The sequence below is a fragment of the Ammospiza nelsoni genome, chromosome 3 (genome assembly GCF_027579445.1).
Source record: "Ammospiza nelsoni isolate bAmmNel1 chromosome 3, bAmmNel1.pri, whole genome shotgun sequence".
Lineage (NCBI taxonomy): Eukaryota > Metazoa > Chordata > Aves > Passeriformes > Passerellidae > Ammospiza > Ammospiza nelsoni.
This window is the reverse complement of record NC_080635.1, coordinates 49,332,088-49,350,867: the sequence shown is the minus strand read 5'-3', so window position 1 is coordinate 49,350,867 and position 18,780 is coordinate 49,332,088. Positions and strand designations below refer to the sequence as shown.

At 41.2% G+C, this 18,780-nt stretch overlaps 1 protein-coding gene across 3 annotated transcripts; it reads right to left on the bottom strand.

Annotated features, from left to right (window-relative positions):
• Positions 1 to 781: 781 nt before the first annotated feature.
• Positions 782 to 18,083, bottom strand: FBXO30 (F-box protein 30). 3 transcript variants are annotated; one of them, XR_009418050.1, is made up of 5 exons: positions 17,946 to 18,083; positions 13,347 to 13,451; positions 4,527 to 6,624; positions 3,437 to 3,692; positions 782 to 1,946 (listed from the first exon to the last, which is right to left on the bottom strand). XR_009418050.1 is itself a non-coding variant. In XM_059468166.1 (4 exons), exons 3-4 carry the CDS (start codon positions 6,606 to 6,608, stop codon positions 3,489 to 3,491), a joined length of 2,286 nt encoding a protein of 761 aa, XP_059324149.1. In that variant the 5' UTR covers positions 6,609 to 6,624; positions 13,347 to 13,451; positions 17,946 to 18,083; the 3' UTR covers positions 782 to 3,488. The 3 variants fall into 3 exon arrangements, 2 of the variants coding, with proteins under 2 accessions (XP_059324149.1, XP_059324150.1); XM_059468166.1 differs by having other exon boundaries at positions 782 to 3,692; XM_059468167.1 differs by lacking the exon at positions 13,347 to 13,451 and having other exon boundaries at positions 782 to 3,692; positions 17,946 to 18,054.
• Between the last annotated feature and the right edge of the window lie 697 nt (positions 18,084 to 18,780).

Sequence of the window (18,780 nt, the reverse complement as noted above, 5' to 3'; positions counted from 1 at the left end):
AAACCCCCTACAATACTTTAAGCATCAAGAAAGTTAAAGAAAAATATTTCCTTACACAGCAGAATATCTAATCCAGTTATGGAGAGAGAAAACCAAAATGTGGTCTGTCTAGAAAGTTAAATAGGCACAAGTTTTAAGATTCATCTCAGTGCAGTATGGGTACCCCTTTTATTTGTAAAGACTATTAGTATGCCAGTATTAGCAAATGTCAGGGCAAAACATCAATTTCTGAGCAGTCTTCTATTTTAACAATGTTTTATATTTTGCCATTCCATAAGCAGTCTGAAATACAACCATTATCGAAACACCCTAAATTTTGTTTCTGTACTATTCTAACCAACAACTTTCTAGAAGAAGCTTTACTCACAAAATAACACACTGAACAATGTTCTTTGCAAACCAGCAGTACATCATGTTGATCAGATAATCTTTGCACTTTATTCAGAAAAATCAGTTAGAACAAACCTACAAGCTACAATGTGCCTTCGATGTCATGTAGTCAAATCTTTAACTATGGAAGGGAATCTATGCTGCATAATAGACCAAAGCAATGGAAATGGGCAGACAATCTGAAAATGAATGACCAATCTTCATATTGAAATGTGTATAAATATTAATAATTTCAAAATTATGCAATGCTTGAATGTTTGCAAATAGTTTACCGTATGTAACTTTAGTTTTGGAGTACTTACTGGATTCCTATAGGCAGACACTGAGCACCATGCTTGAACACCCAAAGGCTGGGGATGAGCTTTAAAGAAAATACACTCATACTAAAAGAGAAACTCCAAAAGTTTTATTAAGATTTCAACAGACATTGAAAAAAATATTGCATAATGATTGAAAACATAACATCTTAAACAAAGTAGCAATGTGGTATCAAGTAAAAGAAAGACTGGAACAGCTGTCTATATATGCTGTACGGAACATGTACCAGGAAAGGGATATGACATTTTTAAAATTCAAGGGCAAATGTGAACAGGTCACATTTTGATAGACTGACTATACACCATAGATGTTTTACAAACTGCATAGCAGTGTAAAAAAAAAGTTTTATCCTAAGTATACTGTATTTCTGCATTTGGAGCAGTTTACAAGGCAGATATGTCGTTTACAACATTGATATTTTAATAGCTCTGGATTCTCATAAAAAATAAACTAATTTAACAAAAAAGCCTGTATCTACATTTGAAAATAAAAGTGCATGTATTGAGAAATAGTGTTATTTCTTAAAAAGAGTACTTTAGAAATTCATTTTAATAGATCAACAACTGATGATACTTCAAATGCAGTTCTGCACTGTGCTACAAGCGAGTTCCTCTAACTCCTTTCCATAAGCACCAAGACACGTGCCTGCCTACTGTACTTATTAGGGTTCTGGAGAGTTACAAAGAATGCAGAGTACCAAGACCACCACACTGCTCACTAAAAAAATACCAGTAACCCAAGACAGATGTTTTGAAGTAAATTTAGCCATAAATGCGAGCATTATCTCCTCAACTTTCATGATCCTTCCAGTCACACAACTACTTTTAAACACTGGAGAGCAGCAGCAAGGAGCCATTAGAGCTGAAAGACAAGAACTGATGAAAGTCATCTCCTGCCTTGTACTGAAGAATTTGTGGGTAATGAGCATTTCAATATATTCAAGGAACCAGGCTGGGGGTGTAAGATTCCTACCTAAAACCCAGTTGGTATAGTCAGATCTTGACTTGAATCTAGATCCTCCTTTCCAGATAACTGTGGTAACAGCTAAGAATTACTGCAAATGTTGCTAACTTCTGTAGAGGGTTTACTCCTTTCTTCTCTTTACACAACAAAGAAGAGAAGTTGTGGAATGAGAACATGCAGTTTGAAGATACAGGCAAAGCTTCTATTTGAGTTCTTATAATTTCAACTCATGGCACTGTTTTTTTTGGGGTTTTTTTCTGAGCACCTGTAGCACTCTGAATAGAAAAAAAGGCAGTGAATGTTTAGCTGAACTGAATCCAGAATGGGAAATGCAGAGATCCCAAAGCTGTGAACTGCAGCCAGATTAGCCATAAACAAGTGTCCTGTACAGAAATTGCAAGTAATAAATTTAGCCATTTTTGTAAACATCTTCTCCTTACTAAACTCTTTTTTTTTTTCCTATAATGGAAATACACACTGTATTTCATTGTTCCGAGCTCTGGTCTGTTTCTGTTTTAGTTTTGTGGCACAGTTGCTAAGTGCAACAGGCTAGAGACACCGACAGTAATACAAACAAGTTGGAAAGTCAGTTCAAGTTATTAAAGTTTTGCTATACCAGGCCATTTTTCATAGCATGTATTCTCTGTTCACAAACACTTTGTAAGATCTTTTCTTATGGAAGACGGGGAGCAAATTTGACTTATTGGTTTAACAAATGTGGATTAACACAACATTTCTGATATGCCTTACACAATTAACAAATCATGTCTCATCTTATGAAGATGATACATTTGCTATACACACCAGTAATTTAAAATGCTCCTTATAAAAGTAGCATTTTTATAGACAAATTAACAGAAAAGGAGACAATACATGTCACAATACCACAGAACAAGTAAAGCCCTTTCATTAGCTGCACTATAAATTCATAACTGTTCATCACATACTTTGAATTTCTCACTGCTCAAGCAATTTAACCCTCAGCCAACTGCAGGACAAGGAAAAATTTTCTGAACATTTGACATTGATATCGTTGTAGGTGTGAGAGTAAAAACTAGTATTCCATGGCTTTAGCTCTAAAAGTTTTGCTCCCAGAAGTAAAACAACTTGTTAAGAGTTCAGAAGAAGAAATAGCAATTGTTGACATGTCAAAACAAAGTTGTACTAAAAATTAAGCTGCTGTAAATCTGAGTTCACTTACATCATTCCTAAAAAACCTTTAAAACCTTTCTTTAAAAAAAAAGCTGATCCTAGATCACCTGTTAACTAGGAAAAGCATTAGAACGCCAATTTAATGAGAAAAGATGTGCTTAAAAGCTGTGTTTGAGACATCTATTATAAAGTTTTGAATTCTTCCTTATCTTTCAAATATTTGGATTATAATTTGTTAAAAAAAAAAAAAGACCAGACACAGAAGGTACAGGATTTGGAGAGGACTTTTCTCTCACTACAATTCAGTGTTTCCTATCCAAATGTGGATACCATTTAGAGGCCATTTTTGAAATGTTTTCAGTCAACAGACACATGGGCACCAGTGAATCAGAAAACACACCTTAGGATTTTGTTTTTAAATTACATAAGTTAGATAAAACTACCCTGTCCAGCAAGTTCCGAATTTTTCAAACGTTAAGGCAACTTTCATTACTTTCCAGCTAAACAGTATTATAAAAAATAAATGTCACTTCAAACCTTATATACACAGTGACAGAGTAGATTTAGCTAGAAAGTATCTTTAGTACATTAATAAAGTGTCTCGTAATATTACCGAGGTTATATCAGGTGCTTGAGTGTATGTGCAATTGGAGTGGCTGCAGTGCTTAAAGTACTGGCTTCAAAACAGAGCGCAGCGAGCGTCCCTCCTTGGTGAGCTCTCGCGTCACACACATGCATGGCAGCGGCACGGCCTCCTCTCTCCTCTCCACGGCGTTGTAGCTACACTTCTTCAAGTGGTCAGCCATGCTCACAATGTCAGCAAACTTCCACTCATTCACAGTACAAAAGGCTGTACTGAAGCGCCAGACCTAGGAAATAAACTGCACTTAGGCTCAGAGTGTTTCAAGATACCTGAACTCAGAGCAGCAAATCACATGCTTGTGCTACAGAACTTTCACGTAATGCTGCCAATAACTCATACTAAAAATCAACATGACAAAAATACACTATACAGAACTTAGTACTGTTTGTCCCAGGCTGATTGAGACTCCAAGACAACTCTGAACACTGGAAAGAAACAAAGGCAATATTTTTTGTGTCCATAAAATAGATACAATCGAAAGATAAATTACAAGGTATTTTAAGACCAGCCACAATAGTTCGTTTCTTATCAACTTGTGCAATTCCAAATGAGTGCTGCAAATATTTTGCAGTTTGGAGTGGGGAGAACGGTAAAAACTACATTACACAAAGGTCATCCAAAGGTTTTAAAGTATTTCAATATTTAAGGCATTCAGTACCAAGGCAATAGATATGATCTCAACAGGCTTGAAAATAGAAATTGCTGTAAACACTACACAGGCAAGGAAAGCAAACTTTTGTAGGCAGCTTTCCTACTTCTATGAAATACTGATCTTAAAGCAAATCAAGAAGTAATCTTTTAACATTTGAAAATATTGGGGAAAAAAAGAAGCTAATTTACTTACATCCAGCAAAAACTATACAGACTCTACTTCTGTTTCTCCAAGTGTGGAGAAGACTGACACAACCCACAGCAATTTTCACTTTTTCTATACAAAGATCTCTTTCCTGAAAGGTTATTATACCAAAATCCAGTAGTAACAGACATAATGTTAAGAAAAAAACCAGAAACAGAACCAATATAATACTTTCACCTTCAAAATAAAAAAACAGTAACTTACCTTTTCTTTTACCTGCCAAGAACTTCCTTCTGGGCACTTTCTCTTCTCCCAAAGCAGTATCACCATTCCACGTGCTTGAAGCAAGCTTCCACACACATCTCTCATTAAACGTGACACTCTTGAGAGCTGACATAAACTAAAGCCATCTAGAAAACTAGCAATGTGCTGCAGCACCTCAAAAGGTAGACTACTCAGATGGTCATTGTGTAGTCCAATTAAGCAGCTTTTTGCTGGTTCTACTAATACTGTGGATATACAAGGCTGAACTCCAAATGACCGTAAGTGGCGGTCATGAATAATTTTTGCCCCTTGCGTTGAAGGGCAAAACCTTCGTTGAGAATACGTGCACCCATAATATGCCAAAGGGCACCTCTGCTCCATCCAGCCATTAAGGCCAGCATGAATGTCTCCATGCACATTCTTAAAATGCGACGAAAATTCATTCCTTCTAAACAACTGTCCACAAACAAATGTAAACATTGAACGCTGTTTTGTTTGGTATCTAGCCACATATTCCAGTACCAAATCCAATCCAAGGGTTTGGAATGGACTTGGATTTGAGAGCTGTGGGTTGGCATGATCACATGCAGAAGCTGAAGCTATTTCCCCCACCATTGTATTTGTGGCCAATATAGCAGATGGGAGAGAAAATGTCTGGGTCCCAAAGTCAACGTGATATACATCAACAGCGCGACTTTCCGAAATCCCCCTACCTCCGGGAGAATCTCCTAGGCAAAACAACAGAGCTGCAGTGATTAGATCAATTCCCTGAAGACCCATAGGATCTTCTGTTATCTCCAAATCTGATGTATCAACAGCCTTGTCTTCTTTTGGTGTTGACCAATAATGGTTAACAAGGAATCTGTACGATCGATGCCGTAAAAGTGAAAACGCATCTATGTTTCTCAATCTTTCTTGCTCCACTTGTCTCTCTAATATTTCTTCTTCATTAGCATTATGGGGAAGTAGCACATGATTAGCATTGCCATTAACTAAGTGATCAGCTGGTATTACTTCAACTTGTGCTGTTACAGGGCAGGAGCTGCAAGACTCTAATGCTTCATCATCATGAGATGCAGTACATTCACCATTTGCTACACTGGACAGTTTTGAGTTAGATACACCAAGATCTTCACTGTGGTCCAACACCTTTGAACATTCATTTTCTACATTTTCTACATGAAAACCATTACACAAAAGTGAGGAGTTACTGAGGTTTAGATTTAAATCATGGTTTTGCACTACATCATAACAAATATCACAAGAACCATTTTGTTCCATTTGTGAATTTTGACTCAGGCTATCAAAGTTAATTCCCCCAACTGCTCCTACATTATCTTCATCTGGATTTTCAGAGTCAGACTTCTTATCCTGAATAATGCCACTAGAAGCTTGTTCTTTAATCTTGGGATCTTCTTTCATTTCATGTGGTGAAATGCAGAGGTTTGAACTTAACATGCCAATGTCCCTTGTAGCAGTGTTCAGGATATCCAGAGCAGCAGCTAAACTTCTCGTTGTTTCTACAGTAGCTTGATAAAGTGCACCATAGGACTCTTCATCTACAGGCATCAAACCGTTGGTATGCACTGTATCGGGGGCACTTGATTTGACAGAGGTTTGCTCTCTGGATTCTGCTATTTGATCACCTGCTTTTGACATCATAGTTGCTACTTTAAGTGATTCTAATAACATGCGCTGGTCTTGAAGAGCTAAAGCCATATCTAGCTGCTCCACTTCATCAACATCTTTACTCAGGTTTTCGTAAGATTTTCGGTCAGCGTAACTGACTGGCCATCTATTCCACTCCATGGTACAACACACCACGCTTGCAGGACAAACTTCTAGATGATCAGCAATTTTGTTTCGGGCTACTATGAAGGGACATCCAAAGCCACTATTCAAACAAGGCACTCTTTCAAGTGGACATAGCATGCGATGTTCCTCAGCTTTGCATGAGTGAAAAACTGCCCCACAAACCAAGGGGCAGCCAATGAGATCACAGGAAATGCCCGGCTCTGGTCTGGTCATACAACGACGGCTGACGCAGTTCACACAGTGTAAGTGCTGCTGATGTTCCTCCATGACTGTAAATCCAATTCTGAGGAAAGAGAAAGGAGACAACAGCACAGAATGTTAACTCAATATTGTTAATATTTACAAGCTGCTATTTGCAGTTTTGCATGCTTGATCAGCAGACATTTTAAGAAAACAAGTATATAACACCTTATTTCAAAGAACTGGTGCTTAAAAGTTAAGCTGAAAATTAAAAATAGACATTTGTATCAGAGCCCAGAACATAGTCTATGCATTTATTTACCAGGTCTAATATATGCAACTTCAGTAAAGATGTTGTGTAATCCTTCACTGTGGAGCACCCCCTTTTCCCCACTCATTGCAAAAAGATCATTCCATGAGAAACAAAGCATGACCTTTGACTATATAGCCAACAACAATTATAATTTATAACATTGCACAGAGTACAGAGACAAAATAAAGGAAACCAGATTCATCCTCATGTCCAATTCTCTAAATTAAACAGAGGCAACCTGTTCCCCAGGCTGCCTGCTACCACCTAAGCCGCTGACACTCTCTTCTTGCAATTCTGTTTAAAGCAATCTGCAGCCTTCAGCAAGCATCTCAATTCCATGCCATGTCCCATTCTCTCCCCACTCCCTGCTTCTGACAGACTGCAGTCCTTTACAACAGCTCTTCACTCTTTTTCTTCATCTAAAGCCTATAGCCCCTCCCTTTATTTTCTACAGTAGTTGTTGTACAAGGGTAGTAAATAATACTACATAATTACGCTACATTTAAATAAGTCCTTTTATTTCACTGCAAACATTTACATAAAATTTTAGTTGCCTACATGGTCCTATCTATATGTCCACTTCAACCCACAAAAGGTAATTTTTAATGCATCCCATGGCCACCCTGATTATAATACCAGCAATTCAAAGTGTCAGGATATCAATAACTCTGCATAACAAGGCCAAACAGCAATAAAAACCAAAATACATATACATCCATGGTGCAATCTACAACAACACACTGACACCAACAAAAAATTCAATTCTTTGTTGTAGAAAAATAAACAAAAAACAAAGAAAAAAAATAAGAGTAAACTTTATGTCTTTGTTTCATACTTTGAGAAAGTCTGGAACTGCTCTCCCACTGGAGTGCAGGCCCACACAAGTTACCAAGCTCTTCCCTATGCTCTTACAAACTCCCTCTCACAAGTGGTATCAGTAGGGATTAAAGTTCAGAGGTATCAGTGAATGATTTGCACATAGCCAAATCTCAAAAATACATTGTTCATTCCGTCTTTTCCTTACTCCTCTCCCTCTAGCAATTTTCTTGGGAAATAAAATGCTCAAAGAATTTAAGATTAATAAAAATGGTTCCTTATTCTGCTAACAAGTGCTCTCATGCATTGTCTTTAGACTAAACACTTCAGGTTTAATGCATTAAACCTTCCTAAATTACAATTACTCTAAACTATAAAAGCAAAACTGCTTCCGTGGAAACTGAAGTCAAAAGGAAACAAAAGTGCCTTTTAGACACTCCACCTTAAATAATTTAAAGCATTTAAACAGAAATATATGTGACACCTCACTCACTTGTATTCTTTTATAATGCTTTGAAATTCATGCCAACTTTAAGTAGCAATCAGTCCTCAACCCCCCATGCTTCGTAATCTGGATAATTTAAATATTTTAGCCACCCACTCTCCTGAGCACTTTTAACAAAAAGGCATATGTGTTACACTTAGCAGCCAAAACACAGCTGAATTTCCCCCACCATACCTTAGCATTTATATACTTAGTAACACTAAGTTTCAAATAAATTGTCAAGCGTATCAGTCACTGGACTCAGTGACTGACTTGTTCAACATTTTTGCAAACATCTCCTGCACACAACCTGCTTTTGACTTGCAAATTAAATCAGATAGCACCTTCTACAAAGAGATTAAAAACATGCTCAGTAAAGAATGAAAAAATTGACTTCTCCAAAGATAATTTTAGTTCTTCCAGCAAAGCCCTCTCTGAGTAATTCTTGCCAAATACCGTGGCCTGTTGCTAGACCCAAGAAAATCTCAGAAATTTCCATCAATACTGAAACCAAACAACTTCTCCTCAAGTCAACAGGTGAACAGAGATCAAAAGGAAGCTCTCAGGTTATGTGTGTATTTTAAAGTGAGTAAGACAAAATGGAAATAGCACTGAAAAAGACAATTCCTAGTTTATAATGCCAGGGCCTTTAGAGAGCCCAGCCCCTACTTCATCTATTCTAAACAGGGTCCTGCTCCCACAAAGCAACAGCCTGCTCACTTCAAGCTGGCCAGAAGTGAGCCCCTGGGAGAGCAGCATGTGGGTGTGTTCAGGGCAGGAGTACCAATGACTCTTAGGATGGGACAGTGTATTGCTAACTGGGCTCAGCTGCACAGGTCTCACCTGCCCGTGAGGGCAGCCGAGATGACCCCTGCCTCACTGTGGGGGCTATGGGTGCTCTCACCCTACTGAGCAGCTTCACCATCCACTTGACAGCGCCCCAGGTGAAAAGAGGGCACTCGTGTCATGAGCTGCCAATGCCCTTTCCCACGGGGTGGAAAAGCTGGGTACAGTGTGACAGCAGCCCAGGGGCGGTGCTGTCAAGACTCACAGGACACCCACAGGAGCAGGAATGTTCCCCCACAGCAGCGAGTGGGTGCTGCTGCCGCATGGCTCCATGCTGGGCACATCCTGGCTCCATGCTGGGCACATCCTGGCGTGTGGGGCAGGGCAGGACACACGTTCTTTCCAGAGCCTCAGGGCTGCCTGCAGCCCATTCCACACTGACTGTGACACTTCAGTGGGAATTTCACATCAGCACCATCAGATCATGTCAGGATGTGTTCCATGACAGCAATTTGGGCCAAAATGTTACGGATTTTGGGCAAGGCAGATGAGCCACCTCCACTCAACCCAGAGAGGGGACATATATGAATTATGTTGGAAAAACAGCACACACTGCAAAGCCAGCACTATTGGCTTCTAGGCCAAAGCTGGCCCACATGCAGCAGCTCAGAACAGTCAAACTGAGCTCATGTTTGCCTGCACCGTTTCTGGAGACATACCCTAAATTAGTCAACCATCATTAAATAGTATCTTTAAATAGCCTGAGCTTACACAGAACATTCTATTAAGACAGTAAAACATCCTCCTCCCCAGCACACTATCTTGGTCTTTACAAGTCGGATTGTGAAACTTGAGTTGCACAATGATACAGGCTTTTCTCAGGCTCCTGAACTCCTTTCACTCATAAGCTAATATTCATCAAAACTTAATTATTTCATATAAGCAAACGACCTTTCAAAGGAAGAAGGAAACAATCTGGTGAAAACATCAAATATCACTAACAGACAGTGTGTGAAAGCCAAAGCTGACACTAAAATCCCAAGTCTTATCAATAGCTAGATGCTAATTTGTTCTATTACAGATGCTTCAGATTGGTTTTATCAAGAAACAGTTATGCACAAAATCCATTAAATAGCTGAAGTAACTTATTCTCTCAGTTTCTATAAATCAGAATTTTACTGGTCACCAAGAAGCTTGATATTAATTATAATTTATCTTAAAATTCAAATCCTTTGGCTCATTTTCTAAACATATAATTTAAAATATCTTCAGACATCAGTAAACCATCAGAACATTTGCTAAAATTCTGCGTTCTGCTTACAAGCCTTAACTCCTCAGTACCTCCTGCAAAACTTCAATTTAGTCAGAATGCTGTATGTTATTTGTAAGTTACTACAAAGTCTCTTTAAATATATTAGATGTCCTTTTGTGCATTTTTAATACTTGAGCTTCAAACTCAACAGCTGTTTTGGGCAGTCATGAGTTCCTGGACTGCTTGAACTACTTTAGGCTTCTGATATAATTCAATTCTTAAATTGCAAATTAAGTCCAAGAGAAAAAAACAAATAACCCTATCAAACTGGTAAAATAAGTAGATAAAACCTCAAGAATTAGCACACTGATTAATCAGCAAATGGCCATGACTCACTCTATTTTGTAAGCTAACTTTGTAAATCGCAGAACTTAGCACCTCTTTCATTCATAGATTAGGAGTATTCACATATGAATAATTTCCTATTAAAGAACCAGGACCAATATATCATTAGTACTGTACTGAGAACAAGAACCACCCTCTTCCCAAATAATGGCTTTGTAAAGAAAAGACCTCTTGGGTAAAGGGGAGATAAAGAAAATTCTTGCTGGAGGTAACAAGTCCTTTTATTTCCTCTAATACAGCAAATTGAAAGGGCTAACAAAGAATGTCATTACTGACATAAAAAAAATACCTGTTGTTAAAACACCAATAATATTGACAGAGTTTATATCCCACTGTGTTCCTTGTCACAATATGGTCAGAAGACAGTGTCAGATCAATGACTATAGCAAGAACGAACAGCTGTCCTTTTCTGATAGTGTAGTGTCAGCAACCAGCTTCAGTTCCTTCAGTTCAGGGTGCTGAAGTACATACACTTGACTGTTACTAGCAGAGAAACCTAAAAATACATCCCGTTCCAGTGAGGTGACCACTGCTCTCAGAATTTGTGCCATCACTTGATGTTATTGTACATACTACACAGTCAGCTGACTAAATCAGCCAGAACATGCTTTGAAAATCTGTCATAATTAAAAGGATTAAAATTCCAGCTGCTACAGCCACGTGATTTCCAGTTGCTGTTGTAACACAAACATTTAAATAGCATAATAAGGGTTTCAGACACGCACAATGCTTCAGCTGCAAGTGTGAGCTCTTACTTTCTTCTATACCACAAAAAATGTACTTAGCAGTATCAAGCCCAAAGCCTGCTTGCTCACTCACTCCTATATGAATACTTTGGGGCCAATAAGACAGGAAATCACAGCAACCATTACTGCTATTGGAGCCCTCCATTACACAGCCCCCTATTATTCATCAAACCTATAAAGCTCAACTACCTTTAAGACTCTTCTATCAGATTCAACTGAATAGACCAACAGGTTCTTAAATTACTGCTTCAAGGAAGTAGAAGACTAGAGACACACAAGCTGTACTACAGGTTTAAACTCCCAGGAGCATCCAAATCCACCCACAAGCAAATACATGCAAACCATACTAAAAAATTCCCTTTTGTTTTGGACACTGCAGAATAATGCCTTAAGTTTTAGCTTTTATATTTTTCACATCCTGTACTGCATTAGTGTATAACTCTGAACTCCACACAGAGTGTTAGTTAGTCCTCATCACAGTTTGGCCTGACAAAACAATCCTTCCAGGCCTGAGAACCAAGGTGATCATAACAGCCTCAGGCCGAAAAGTATAAACAAAAGTAAATTGTAGGGGAGCAAACTAGGGGAGTGTGACTTCATTACCTGAAGCTGCAATTGGACAATTAATCCCTGATATGGAAATAGACTACACTTGTATCTGCCCAAAAAACTCAGGACCATCATCCATCTTGGGTATAGCCTCTGTGAGGCTCCTGCACTGTCCAAGGTGTATCTGTTAAAGGCCTTTGACAAATGCTCACTTTATTCTCTAACTCTGTCTAGCCTCTGTTCAAGCTAGCTAGACCAAGGCATCAGAAGAGACAGCTGTATATCTTCCATCTTTTTCCCAGGTTTCTGTTAGGAGCTTCTCTTTCAGATGCCAAACTTAAATTCTCAACCTTACACAATACTAATTATCACCCCCTACCCCTAAGTTCATCAGGACAACCCTGATTTCTGTTACAAAAAGGTAGACCAGGGAAGCTAAAACCATATTCAAAACAGTTGGATGGATGAGTGTTCATTGCATCCTCAAACATAAATTCATCCACAACAAAGACAAGAACATCTTCCCTGGCTGGTAGTGACTGCACATACTGAACATACTAGAACAAGTTTACATTAATTTATTGTTAATCACTGAAAACATGAAAAGAGCTCCTATTACTAAGCCCAAACTACTACGTAAGCAGGACACTACTTCAACCATTACCATCATAGTCTACAGCTATTATTATGTATTACACAAAAGAGACAGAAAAAGGTTACACTAAAATAGAAAAAGGTTACACTAAAACATGGCTTTTTACTGCAAGAAAAAAAACCCTTGGGGGAACACATACTTCTGGAAAGATTCTAGTTCTCTCAGTGGTCTAACATCGAAGGAATATACACACTAGCTGCTTTTTTGAGCATAAATCAAAGTTACCTATCCACCTCACAAACAAACCAGACCAAAAAAGGGAAATCTGTAACTACAGCAGAAACAATGAGCACTATAGAATTATAAGGAATTGCAACCTTTTTTATGCCAACCTTATAAAGAAGACTTTTCCCTGTCTGCCCCTGCCCCAAATATCCTTTCTTCCTAGTGGCAAACCATCTTCCTACCATTCAGAGAATACAGTGCAATTATTTCCTCCCAAACTGTTGCAGCCAAAAAAAAAAAAAAAAAAAATTCAAGGGGAAAAGAGACGCTTTGACTGAAATGGACTCTCCACTGATGCCCTCCTTGTCTGGCTTTGTTACATTTTAGAACAGAATCTCTGATGAAACGACAGAACACTTTCTTCTATCATTGTTAAACTCAGTTAAAAGAGTGCTAAAAATCAAAAGCCAAACTACTAGGCTTTTCTTTAGAGTACTTTTGTGACAGATCTGCCATGCATTCTTGCTTTCCTGACAGATTTCCCTGAGAAGAAACCCAAAGAGCTCAATGTGCCTTGGGGCACACACGGACACAGGACAACTGCACGAGGAACAGCTACACTTGCTGCATGGCTCAGGCACAAAAGCACTCTACCTGTTGAGATGGTGACAGGGCAGAATCAGCTACAGAGCCAGTAGATTTCATGTGTAAAGCACTTCTGAACTTGAACATAGAGTGACTCCTCGATTGCTGCAGATTCTGCAAGAAATGAGATCAGAAGTAAGGTTTCATTTCAGGTGTAGACATTACTTTATGTATGTGCAATCCCCTGAAAAGGTATGCGCTTACACTGTCTGGGGCTACAAACACTGAAATTTTTTGTAGATTTTATGGGAATATAAACAAATTTTTAATAGACTTCCCAAGTACAACCTAAGTTCTGTCATTTTAGCTTATTGCTAGCTGTTAGTCACACTGGATGGTAACCTAATTATATTTAGGGCTGTAAGACATTATTAAAAGTTATTATTCTGAGCTACTGCACTTAATTCACTGCTCTGACCATTTCAGGAAAAAAACCCCTAAACTCATAGGAAAGAATGCAATAGCTAGAGAACTAAAAGAAATAAAGTTAGATTCTTTTACAAACTGCATTTTAGTCTAGTTAAAATTTGTCCATCTTCAGTCTTCATACACGGGAACTTATTGAGCAAGTTGCTTACTATTAAAAAGCTTTTTATTGTAACAAGATGCTTCTTCCATTGCTTCATTCCCAAGGATTACCACTAAAACTTGAGAGAGGTGAAACTGAGGGGATATGCCCAAAGGAACAATGATATTCTTATCCCCATACCAACTTGCAAATCCTCCAGAAAAGCAGGAAAGAAAATAAGCCATTTCTCAGTAACCAGAAACAGAACTCCTGGAAAAAATAATGCATTCTGTATTACAGTAGGTAGTTTGAACCATCCAAAAGAAACCAAAAATAAATCCTTCTTACGTAAGATTTTAATTCATACATGCTGCTGCCGAAGGATTCCTGACCTCTGCATACTTAGAGAAATCAGGCCAAACATCTCATTAATACATTGTTTCAGGTCTTACTACACAAGTTTAACCAGGTCCCATAGCAAAATGACAAAACAACTCTAAGTAAATAGACTACGAAAGCAAATTTTCTCCAACATCCTACGTTGAAGTGCAATGTCATGTATTCTGTCCACATTATGTTTTCTGTTAAAAATATACCCTTGGTAGTAGACAATGGCCTGGCTAATATGTAGCAAAACAAACAGTATGCAAAAAATTTAATAGACATACTCACAAGGATACCTTATCAGATTACACTGAAGTAGATATGATGGGAGTTTGTCTCGAAATATTTTGAAAAATTTGAAGTAAAACAAAAATATTCAATATTATAAGACAAAGTTTTGCCAACTTTATTCTATTTTCAGGTATTTCTTATCAAATGAAAGACACTTTTTTCAGCAACTGTCAGGCTTTTCCCCCTTCCAAGCTGCTTGGTTTTAAAACCAACAAAACAGTAAAAAAAAAAAAGATAGTTCTAAATAAAAACATTTTCTAAACCAAAGCTCACCTATCTCAAACATGATCACAGAAAGCTGGGAATATATCTCATAGTCAGCATGTCATACCAGCTCTTTCAATATGTTTCTAACATGAATGAAGAACTGGAAAACACAAACATCTTCACTACAAGTTCGTACAGGGTTTTAGGACATCTGATTATTCATCAATTTGTTATCTCTAATATCATTTAGACCACCTTTTCCAAATGTCAACAGGCTTGATGCTATTTCTTTTTGCCTAAGGACTCCAGCTGAACGATCCTATCCAAACACATTCCTTATCTGGTGACAACAGTGACTCAGACAAAACAAGGTTTTGTAAGAGCATTAAAACTTTGCCAATAAAGCACACTCCTATAAAGATCCTGTTTGCAATGAATCTATCAACAAATTTCTCTGTCAAACAGGACTTTTGGAAAACTACAGTTTGTACTAGAGATGTTTCTAAATAGACAAATAAAAGACTGAACTTCAACAAAACACCACCCATCTTCCAGCACCTCTGCAGCAAAGCCTGAACCAGGTATCACACTCAGCCTGAACCACTGCCTAAAGTTTTACATGAACAGCTGTAACTATATCACTCAGAAGCTCACCTCACCATGCCTCTCATTCTCAAGTCTTAAGTTTAGACCTATCATTTTTTCATTGTGATCTCACATTGAGAGCTCAGATCAATGCTGGACATTTGGTAAGAAACAGCACAATCTACTCAATCGGATATTGTATTGACTGTAGGGGTTTGCAGGCTCCTGAAGCTTCAAATAGCATTAAAAGATTACTGAAAGATTACAGTAAGACACCAAGTGTCGCACCAGAAACTTTTAAAAACAGTAGCTTGCAAAGTAAGTCAGAATATAGAGCTCCCCTGCCATTTTAACTCTCTTGGCCTGTTTCAGAGCAGTTTATATTACAAGACTTTTCAGTCTTTTTCCTTCATTCAATATTGAGACTAGAGAGTGCCCTGACACTTAGGACAGCTTACACAGATTTCTCAGTAACCATCAATAATGTAAATATTCGTTTCTTTGTGGTCTCTTCCGGAATACTTAACACCCCTTATACAATCTAACCATCTCACCAATAGATACATTATCTTTATTCTCATTATGCAGATACGGAAACTGAAGGGAAACTGTCACCAGTACAATGATGACTATACATCATTCCCTACTCCCGACTTTATTCCACTGGATCTCATTGCCAGAGGCAAACAGCATATGCCTCCTTTTAGACAGAGCCCACCAAAGCAATAGGTCTATGGATATGAGGAAAATTTTGCTCCTTTTAGCTCAAATGGACTGAAGGCAAACCAGGGGTTTCTTACATAGCTGAATCCTGCAGCAGCCACAGGAATTCATTTGAAGACTAATAACCATATGCTTTCTTCTTCACAAAGTTGAGGACTACACCCTCTGCTGTAGACACTCCTCACGACCTAAAAACCTAGCTGTACAAAAAGAAGCAGAAATCTTGTCCAGAAGTTTTCCAACCAGATATTGCTTGTTAAACACAGCACTTATTTTGCCCATCAGACTTCTAACTTTGAAGTAGGAAGCAAGGGAAATATAACCCGAATTTAAGAAGTTAATTGTGTAAATGCAGAATTTAGTGCAAAAAGAAAGAATATTTAGGCAGCAGAGTAAGTAAAAACACTGTTTTTGCATAGCTTTTGCCCATTCTGCTGGGATTCTCCTGTTCTCCAACACCTTCCAACTTTGGAAGCAAATGAGAGAAGAGACCCCACAAAAAGTCTCAGCTTGCAATACAATCCCAATTCACTTTCTCTAATCTATTTCTTCTCTTGACGAAACTTGACCACCATGGAGAAAGTCCACATAGATATTTACATGCCTACAGAGTAAAGCTGCCAGTGCATTTTTCAGTATTCCAGGTACTCGACTTGCTTACCAACAAAGTTCTTCTAATATTTTCTGTACTTCTGGGAGAAGGGAGCAGGGAAGAAGGCCACAGATAACTGACATCCTCCTCAAACCGGATGCATGCACCTGAACCCCCCAAACCACAGCACCAGGGAAGGTGTAGCACACCAAGGTGAAGCAGAAGGCAGCAGGTTTCCAGGTGAAGGACTTAACCATCCACACCAATTCTAGGGAAAGCAGAGGAGATGTCTCGCCTAAAGTGCTAGCACAAGCAAGGTGAGGCTGTTACTTCAGGGGCACTGGGTTTGGACTAGTATGTTAACAAACACTTCTCTGGCATTATTAACAACACAATCAGGGAAAGGGAAACAAGGATTATGAAAAGCTCCTCAACCAAATCCGAGTAGAGTTTTACAGAACAAAAGAAAGCCACCTCTCCAGCCCACGGGTTATTTCCCTTAAGAATTTGGAAGACCTGCTGCGAACAACAGCGACGCTGGAACTTTTGGAAGTGAGGCCACACAACCGTTCCAAGACGCGAGCCGTTCAACAAGCCGCTGTCATCTCCCTGTATGCTTCTGATGGCCGACCCGCGGGGTTACAGGAGTACAAGCACACAGCCCTCGTTACCTTCTTCAAGGAGGGAAACAAAGGCTCCACCGCACGTCAAAAAACTGCCATTAAAAAAGGGACCGAGAGAAGAGAGAAAACACCACCTCTTGCACGGTCTGAGCACATCTACTCGAAATAACACACACACGGGGGATTAGAGAGAGATTTCAGCAATACCTCTGCACTATTTGCTCTCTTCTCCCTCCTTTCACGCCGAAAGGCGACTCTCCGACTGCGGTCTCACAGCCCCAGGCAGACCCCGGCCCTACGCCCTTCCCACGTGCAATCGCGACACCCCGACAGCGCTGGCAGCACGGCGGGGTCAGAGGGAGCGGCCGCGGCGCACCTCGGTCCGCCGCCACCCGCGGGCCCGGCGGCAGCGGCACCCGGCCCGGCCCGGCCGGCACACAGCCGGCGCTGCGGGCCCGCGGGGCAGGGGGGCGCGAGGAGGAGGCGACGCCGGCGGAGCCGCACACGGAGCCGGTCGCGGCCTCTGCCAACGGCGACCTGTCAGGGCTGGCGCCGGGGAGGCGCCCCCGGGCGCTCGGGCCCCCGCCGGGCCGCCATTTGTTTACCGCCCGGCTGCCGGGCAGCGGGCGCGGCCCCAGGCGGGCGCAGGGCCCGGCTCTCCCCGCCACTCGCGGACAGCAGCGGCGGCGGCTCACCCGTCCCCGTCGCTCCGCAGGCAGGCGAGCAGGCGCGGGAGCCTGCGTTGCGCCTCACGCTTTCCCCCCGCCGAGCTCCGACCGCCGCCGCACTCGGTCCGCTTCTCTTCTCTTCTTCTCGCTTCGCTTCGCTCCGCCTCTCCCGGCCCGGCCTCGCCGCCCGCAGGGCTCCCGGCGCGGCCCCGCTCCGGCCGCGCCCCCGCCGGCCGCGCGCGCGCGTGCTAGGGACAGGGACAGGGAGCGCGCGGGGCGGGGCGGGGCCGCCGGGGGGCGGGGCCGAAGCCCGGGAGCGCGCGGGCGCCGGCGCAGCCCCGTTCGCCCTCGGCGCAGGAGGCGGGGCGCCCGGGTGCCGCGCGCCCTCCCCTCTTCCCCCCGCGCGCGTGCGCGGTGGCGGCCGCGGTCGGGAGCGGTGTGAGGGGCCGGGAGCGCGCCGCCGCCCCGGGGCTGTGGGTCCGGCCCGGCCCGGCGGGAGCCCCTGCCCTGCCCCTGGGGTCACTGCCCCGGCAGCGCTCCCGAGCCCTCCTGTGCAGGCGGTGGCGCAGGCTGAGGGCACGGTGAGCACGGCTGCTGCCTTGAGTCCAGACAGCCCCGCTCCGCTCTCGTGGGGCCAAATCACCAGCCTTGGTTCCAGCGTAGACCCACCACCACCACCACCACCACCAACACAATCCATCCCGTTAACCAAAGTCACCTTTTCGGGGCCTCTACCGGCACTGGGCCTTGCTAAAGCTGTCGCCTCAACAAAAACTTTCCTGGCAGCCATCAGTAGCACTGCAGTATGCCTTTCGGTGTTAACGACAATGCTTCTCTAACACCTTTCTTGGAGTGTGTTAGA